The 8,996-nt window shown below is 49.3% G+C and overlaps 1 protein-coding gene across 1 annotated transcript; it reads left to right on the forward strand.

Moving 5' to 3' along the window:
• Positions 1-1,531: 1,531 nt before the first annotated feature.
• On the forward strand, positions 1,532-2,428 carry LOC134630388 (ubl carboxyl-terminal hydrolase 18-like). Its single transcript, XM_063477631.1, has one exon. The coding sequence runs from the start codon at positions 1,532-1,534 to the stop codon at positions 2,426-2,428; it is 897 nt and encodes a 298-aa protein (XP_063333701.1).
• The last annotated feature ends 6,568 nt before the right edge of the window (positions 2,429-8,996 follow it).

An 8,996-nucleotide genomic window follows, 5' to 3' on the forward strand; every position in this document is an offset into this window, starting at 1 on the left:
GACCGGACTCAGGGACAGCGACCCTTGTTGTAGCAGACAATCCTCATCCCGGCGAACCCTCGGGCCTACAAGACCCACAGGCGCACAGCAACGCAACTAGAGCTCCGAGACAGCTTCCCGTCCCCACATCACAAAGCGCCGCGAGCTGTGCGCATCGACCTCTGCCGAGACGGGCTCAATGTCTAATTCGCACTAAGCAAACTAAAGGCGAAGGCGATGTCACCATGATCATTCTCACGAATCCCACGCAAGAAGACATCACCTGGTTCGACTGCGAGGTTGTGAATCGAGCCCGCAAGCTCACAACCGATCATCCTTTGTTGTTTGCGGGTCCTAGGGGTTCCGTGTACAACCGGTCTAAAGCTCATGATCTATACGTGTTCCAATACGGACAGTTCTTCAGATCCACCAAGGCGATGAACTGGGTGTCACACGAAGGCGAGTCTTTTTACTCGTGTTTGATACAAGTGCTGTTGGTGTTAAAATCAGCTAGCGAGCACTTGGTGCTACCCACACACATATCGGCTCATCATCTGTTGACAGGCCGAAGAGCGGTTATGATAGACATAGTGAACTATCTGAGCACCGTCTTTGTCCAAGACGACCGTGAAGTATTAGCCACGCACAGCTCGAGAATCGGCTCCATGTGTTTGGAATTGCTTAGACAACACGTGCCCCATTCTCCGTTAATTCCCTCCCTAGAGAACCGCTCGAACTGTCTTTACGGTCCACAAGAAATAGACGAGTTGATTGCTGAGGTGACCCGGTTGGACACAAACGCCGTGGTGGCGCACATCGCCCCGGCTTTCGTGTCGCTATCTCGGTCGCACTTCACATTGAAAGAATATCTCGCGGACATACCTAACTGGGTGGTTTCTAAAGTTGGCGAACCCGCCATCAACAAATGCACGGCCAAGGTTTTGGTACACGGGACGCCCGCGCGTATTCCGGTAAGCCGTTTCGCTAAAAAACAGTGCCTCCCTGACCTAGCGTCGGGATCGGCTAACGGTAATTGCAACTACGGCGAGCTCGTAAGGGAGCTTGTCAGAAGTATAATTTTGCGCCTCAAGACTAAGATGTTGAAGGATTCCTCAGTTTCGGTCGCCGCGCTAGATTGCACGCGAGGTTTGGCTCAGATCACACTAAAGGCCAGCGCACTTGCGAACGTTCCGAGTCTAGACACGATCCAGGGTCAGTCCATCGAGATAGTCGACAAACACATCGTGTACGCGCACGATGCAAGTAACATACTGGAATGGGCTCCCGTTGTAAAGATAACAAAGAACTCCACGTCCAGCCCCTTGCCGAACTTCAATTCCTACTATTACAAGGTAATTGTATTACTAGTGCACATAGATACAAAGGGGACGGAAAGAGGCTCGATTAACACGGTGGAGGATCTGTTTAGGAGCGTGCCTATTTACTGTACAACAGACTACTGAGAAGAAACGAATATATTTTTTTTCAAAAAAAAAACACATAAATCCGCTGTCAAGATCACACGGTGTGACAATCACTGTGGTGTGCCACCATGAGAGGATTGATCAACAGCGGGTTCCGCTGCGCAACAAACAGTGTACTTCAGTGTCTGCACGCCACCGACGAGCTCAGGGCTGCGCTGCATGGCATCGGACCAAATGACGCTCGCTCCAACGCGGCGAGCGAACTGAAATGTATTTTCATCAACATGGACGACAAGGAACAAGCCGCTCCGTACGACCCCAAGTCACTCGTCGAAGTGCTAAGCGAATATAGCGGCATGTGGGACGAGGTAAAACAGGACGCGAGCGATGTACTCAGGTGTGTGTTGAACGCGCTAGCTGATGACAAGGACCCCGTGTGCAAAGACGCTGCAGATCTATGGGCTATACCGAAAAGGCACTCTGCCGCGTGTTCCGAGTGTAAATCGGAAAATGTGTCCTACGACACGGCCATGGACGTGAACGTGTACCTTTCTGAAAAGCCTAAGGACCTGCAGGATTACGTTAACGGATACTCAGAGTCTTTCAGCGTTCCTGATATCTACTGTGACAAATGTAACGCCTTGACCAAACTGACCGTAACCACTGATATCACGGAGTTACCCAAGCTTCTGTGCTTCAACGTCCTGAGAGCTCAAAGGTCCGTGGAAAACGGTGACGGTCTGATTGTGAAGAACAACGCCGTATTCAATGTGTCCGAGGAATTGGATTGCTCTAGGATGTCTGAAGATGCGCGGGTCTCAAAGTATGAACTGTACGGCGTGATAACTCACACAGGCCCTTGTTTGTTTGGTCATTACGCGGCCTTTGTGAAAAGGATGTCCCAGTGGTATCACGTGGATGATGAAAATGTAAAAATGTGCCCCGCGTCGGCCTTATCTTGCCCTGATACGCTTTCGAGCCTGTACATGTTGATGTATAGACAGATCGACTCACCTCCGAGTTAGACTTTGTACACACAGAACGGAGTGTTACATTGTGTTTTCTATATTCTGATGATATTGTATTCTTTTGTGTGTATGTATCTATCTCTGTTGTTTTAAAAACAAAACAAATTCTTTGTGAGCAACAATAAAAAACACTGACACAGGAGATGTTTTTTTTGTCTGGTTCTTGTTTATTATTGTGACCATAAGACAACACAATGGTAACCAATGTTTTATGAGACATTAAAAACCACTCTGAAAAACACACTCACACAACACCCTTTAGCTCACCATCCACATAAAACCCCTTTGGTAGTGGACTGTGTACATCATAAACCCAAGTCACAAACATACAAAATACAAAGACTGAAAACAGTTCAAGTTAGTCACACTTAAACGAAAGCTCGTATTCTCGCTCCGGTGTTACACTCGGAGCACACGCTGTGCGGACACTCGCAAGATGCATGTCCGCATATCATTATGTAAACGGTAGGCTTGTTACATACGTCGCAGACGACGTGCGGTAAAACGCTACTGATGTCCACCGGCCGGTGAAATGTCCATTCCGTTTTGCACATATAACACAAACGTTTTCGTGTCACAGTCACGTTCATTTCGATGCACGTCTTGCAGCAAATGTGTCCGCAGTTCAAAACGTGCATCGGTTTCTCCTCGTAACAACAAAAACATACCGCGGTGGCGTGCATGCGAGAGCTCTCTGCGTGAGCCGAAAGGGATCGCTGTCTCGAATTTACCGTAGGCACTGCGGGTGTAGATGAAGCCTGCACTCTAGCCGGAGAGTTTCCCGGGGTATTCGTTTCGCTGGCTCCCAACATGACACTCAGCCTTCGAGCGCGATGCTCTGCCTCCCGCATTGCAATTTGTTGGTTTAAATGCTCCCGGAACGCAAGCTGTCGCTGGTGTACACGGGCCCACTGCAATCGCCGCCGTTCATGAGCGTGAAGTGCCCTGTAGCGGGTCATCTCCGCCAAGGTCATACTGTCGGTGTACTTCTCTTTCACATAACCCCATATGACCTGTATATTCAGCTGGTATCGCACAATTTGTGCCCCGAATGTGTTTTCAGCGTCAACGGCGAGGTCGCTGCTTGTAAACTCGTGTATGCTGAAAAAGTAAGGACACCTGTTGTCGACGGCCAATGCGTACCTCAAAATATCTACCAGGGATGACATTTCCACCAATGTGGCCGAGGAGCGCGGTCTTATCCATAGCTGGAACCGTTCGTGTACGGCCGCTGAGTACTTGTAGCGACAAACCCTTGGGATCACCACGTGTATCAAAGTTAACGTAACATTGTCCTCGGCTCCTCGAGTCAACCTCCAAAATCGCCCTTTACTAACATGATGCCGCTCCACGTACTGGTACGTAGGAATGGCCTGTTTTTTATCAGGGTAGCCTCGTCGCACAATCCCTGTGATCAGGTGTATTTTTTCCGCTGAATAAGACATGTTCCAGGACACCGTTGTGCGATAGTAACAACTACTGAAGGAGTGGTTTTGAAAAAATGGGTACACAGCCTCTTTATCATATACATCGGTCGGGGACTTGTTGCGTCGGTTGTAGTTTGTTTTGTTTTGTTGCGTTTCCGTGGGTTTACAAGTTATTGTAAACACACATATGTAAACCCAAACCTTTTTTTTATTATATAACCGTAGGAAACTCATTATATTCTGTTGACAACACACCATTCTGCGTATAATGAACTCACACTGACCACGGTACCATGTTTCGCGTATGTTTATTTAGGTTTTAGTTCTACACAGAACATCGGTTAACAAAATGACAATCCAATATGCTTTAGTTGTCTGTCACACAATACAAAAAATCCATCATACATTTTCTGATAAAGTTAAAATGGTCACATTTATTTCTTATCAAAATATTTCCACAATGTGCCACCACCATCTCCGCCGGTCTCGTGGTTTACACTTGTGCTGCGACATATCTTCGAGTCCGGTTCTCCGTAATCTGAATATATAGCTACAGGTGCACGACCGGAGCAAGGATGTTTTGTCTGGCATACATCGATTCGTTTCGCCAATGACTCTAAATACTTGATCATCAAAGCGCTTTGAGGGCCAGGGCACATTGCCCTTTTTCCACGAAGAGCAGACATATTCCACCGCAGTAACCAGCCAGCCAGCCAGCCGACCTCACATAGTCACAATGTGTCCGAAAAAGTCAGAAGTGTCCTCGTCCGGGTCTGAGCTCGATGCTGTAGCAGGTGAAGCAGGGCCTTCCTCAGGGTAGTCAACTGCGGGCTTATGTTCTTTTACTACAGGCGGTTTTGGGGGCGTTTGTTGTTTACGCGTTGGAGACGAGCGTTTGGCTACAGGATAGTCTTCTTGGGAAGAGTCTGAATCCGAGCAGATCCTACGCCGTTTGCGATCACCAGAACCTTGTTGTGTCACCTTAGACTTCTGCCCCCCTCGCTTTTTTGTTGCGGAGGAACGCACAAGTGTCGACTTCTCTCTTGGGTATCCTTTACTACCGGTCCGGCCGAAGCGTTCTTTCCTAGACTTTGTCACATTGCGTTCTGACTTTGCTGATGCTTTTTTACGGACATTTATCTCAGCGCCGCCATCGGCGTCATCATGCTGCTTGGTGATGCGTCTTTTAGTTATTCTCCCCGGCACGGGCTTGTCATCAGAGTCCTCTCTATCGGAATCGGTCTCGGAATCGGTGCCTTCAACTAAACGACGGCGAGTACGTTTGTGACTTTTTACAGGACGAGGTGCCTCTTGCTCACTCTCCTCTACGCTGTATTCGCTCCTATCGTCAATGAAGTCGTCGTCTAAGTCGTACTCATCCAGGTTTTCATCATCTGAAGCATCGTATTCTCCCGATAGCTCTTTAGTGTCATAGTCTTCGTTGCTTAGCAAATCTTCTCCTCGACAAACGTACTCCTCATCTTCGTCCGGTTCAGATAGCTCACCGGTGTCCTCTTCGCATTCCTCCTGACAAAAAAGCTCTTTAACAACATCCCGGCGAGCGGTCTTCTTCTTCTTGCTTGGTTTTACGGGGTTTCTATCGGCCTTACGTTCACGTTTACTCTTTTTCTTGCCGCTGCCTGCTGTGTTGTCACACTTCTCCGTTTTGAGAATGAACGCTCGTTCCACGTTCCTCATCCAACTCTCGTGTGACATATCGTCTCGTATCCTGATCAGTGCAGCACTGAGCGTGTCTTCTAGGCCCTGTTGTTTTAGTTGTTCGACCGTGGTGAGATTGTTACACGTCCACTGTTTCAACACTGATGCGTATTTGTTACACACCGCGTTTTTACTCAAACCAAGTACGCTGCACACGGCCTCTCTTTTCGTGACGTCTGCATGAAGCCAAGGCGCGCTTTGCAGTAGGGTTCCCATGTTTCTGACCCAGGTACCCAAATGAGGATTATCTGGGACAATCATAGACAGATACCAAGGCTTCTGAGACGGCGAGTCTTGCGCGAGAGTGAGATCTGCCTCGGACTGTGGCGATCTGTTGGGCACAGGATAACCGCTCGACTTGCCTATGGTATCGGTGCCGCTGGTGCTGGTGCTGGTAGCAGCAGCATCCTCCTCTTCCTCCTCCTCCGCTCCCTGCTGTGTCTTTATGATCTTTTTAAGTCTGTTTTTCTTGGATAGGTACACGCGGAGGTTGTGAAAGTGCACTTTCGTGTTAATGTGCTCTTTAACCAAAGCGTTATCCTTAGAAGTTTGAGGGGAGTCTTTGATCATCTGCTGCCATTGCTTGAAAGTGTCGTTGATGTTCATGGTATTGAGATTCCTGAACAAATCTCTGATTGCATTTTTGTGCGCTTTGTCGGTAGTAATCTTGGATACCCTGCGGATCAAAGTGTCCAGGTCAACTCTGAACTGTTTTTCGAGATTGGCTATATTCTTCTTGCAAATCTGAATGCGACACGATGCGTCTTCGGCATAGCGTGCACGGGCTTGGAGGTGACCGTTAGCTGTTTTCGTGGAGCTCAGCAGGAGCTCCGCTACCATCAGAGCGTTGGGTATCTTGGCGTCCATCAGCTTAATGCCCATGTCTACTATTTCGTTCATGATGGGATTTTTTATCAAACACGCTACGTGTTTTGGGGTGTAACTACACCAGTTGGTCGCGGGCGAGCTCACGCGTTTAGCGAACGCTGTGATCGCGGGGTGAAGTATCTCCTGGTGCAGCTCGGACCCGGTCAAGAACGTGTCCCTGCACGCAAGCTCGTTTATCGTAGTGTGGCAACATTTCAGCAGTTCTCCGCTGCCCTTCACGCAGGAGTATTTCAGGGCTCTGCAGAAGCGCGCGGTGGTAGACACGTACAACCGCTGCTTGTTCCGCTGGGACTCTCGTAGCGAAACCACCGCTATCATGTTGCCGCGTTTTTGTCCCAACACGCGCCCCGTGCGTCTGAAGTACACCGTTTTTGCAACGGGCGGCTCGCACGTGAACCTCGACAGGTCACATATTACATCGGCTTCTGAGAAACAGTCCACGCTCCCCTGGCGCTTACTGCTTTGCAACGCCGCAGACTCCTTGTCCAGCACGCAACACATCGGCTCCACCTCTTCATCGGAATCTTGGTCGCCGCTGCCGTCCTGCGCGGAAGAAGAGCGTTTCTTGTCCTCCACACGAAGTAACCGGGACGGCTGTATCTGCTTGAATAATGGCGTAAGCGCGTCAGCGTGCGTGGGCACTTCTAGAGACATGTCCCAAAAACGGTATCTGTCCCCGGCCACGGCTTCTAAGACGCGCAGGCTTTGCACGCTCGGTGCGGCGAGTACTTGCTGCATGAAATAAGCTGGGCTTCCGCGGGACAAGTTGACCTTGTAGGTAGCCAACATCGACCGGGCCTCGTCGCAAAACCGTAGCTCCAGTTCTGCGTTTGTGTGGTCCCACAGAGTGACAACCGGGACGACGATGCGGTTGTCAGCTGCGGACTTCAAGGCCTTGTTGGGTATGTAGAAGAGAGTGTAATTTCTCAGAGCCACCATGAGCTGCTTCATGCCGGCCCGGTCTTCGGTGGACATACATTCCAATTCGCCACCCTGGATGTCTACCAGATCCATCAGAGCAAGCAGCAGAGGCTTGGAAGGGTTTTGTTTGAAAACGTGGATGTCTTCGATGACCATGTCTCTGACCAGTTTTCGTACAGTCTTGTGTTGAAACGCTTTGCACTTAGCGGCCGCGGTGGCAGTTTTTTCGTTCATAACGCGAGCCACTTGGTCCAAAAGGCCTTCGGGGTGGTCGCACGCAAACGGACGGTCACCCCGGTTAGCGTCTTGGTACCAGGGTGGGTTGTCCGTGACCACAAACGTCGTAGGTTCAGCAGTCATGATTACAGCGTGCCACTGCGTCGCGTGAAAACCGGCAACTGATGTGTGTCAGAACAAGATCTTGTTCTTCGCTAGACAAATCTCAGTCGACCGGTTGTCTTCCAACCCTCGAGTATACGTGAACACCAAGCCTTTGTCCTCTGATGATCTACAATCCCTAGACCGAGGTACGGAGTATTTTTCCCGTCTGTCGTATTCTCCCCGACCGGCGTACAATTATCTCCAACCGGCGTACAATTATTTCCGACCGAGGTATTATCTCCAACCGGCGTACAATTCTCCCCGACCGAGGTACAATTATCTCCGACCGAGGTATTATCTCCAACCGGCGTACAATTCTCCCCGACCGAGGTACAATTATCTCCGACCGAGGTACAATTATCTCCAACCGGCGTACAATTATCTCCAACCGGCGTACAATTCTCCCCCGACCGGCGTATAGTGTTTTCACAAAAACCGAAACAACGCCTATCGCAACCAGAGCTTTGTGCTTGTTGTGTTTTTACACGGATAAGTATAGCGGAATAAACAAAGCGGTTTTTTTTTTTTTGCTTTTGTAAATACGCAAGACATGGAGACTGACTCGATCTCGAAATTGCAAAGGTACTGTATTCACAATGGTCTTCCCATTGTGTACAGCTCGAATTCGCGCGGTAAAAAACACGCACCAACTCACAGCGTAGCTGTGAGTGTGTGTATGACAGATGGCACAGAATTACTTGCCACAGGGGAAGCGCTGAAAAAGAAAGACGCCAAACACTTGGCAGCACAGGCTTTGTGGGGACTATTACAGGAGAGAATTGCTAATGCGCAAGAGGATCGCGCTCACAAAGAACACAGTGGTGATATAAGTGCTCGGGGTCTGGAGCGGAGTAACGCTTCCCATCATCATGTTCCTGAAAAGATCAACAAACTCAATCCACTCGAGGGGCGTGTTGATGGACAAGAGGACTGTTCACACTATGAACCGACACCGGGAGCCGCAGAATGTGAATCCGGTGGTGGATTTGAGAATTATGTGGGGGAGTTGCAGGTACGTTTAACTTATTTACAAACATGTACGCGGCGCATATTTCATGTAAACTAAGTGGTTACATTTTATCCTCTGCAGCATCTGTGTCAGGTGAGAAACTGGAAAAACACTCCAACCTACAACGTAGCCGCTCTAGATGACACGGAACCTGTGCGTTTCATATGTGTGTGTCAAATCACAGCCTGCGTAACCGGCGTTGAAACCAAAGCTGATTTTA

The sequence above is a fragment of the Pelmatolapia mariae genome, linkage group LG7 (assembly GCF_036321145.2).
Source record: "Pelmatolapia mariae isolate MD_Pm_ZW linkage group LG7, Pm_UMD_F_2, whole genome shotgun sequence".
Taxonomy (NCBI): Eukaryota; Metazoa; Chordata; class Actinopteri; order Cichliformes; family Cichlidae; genus Pelmatolapia; species Pelmatolapia mariae.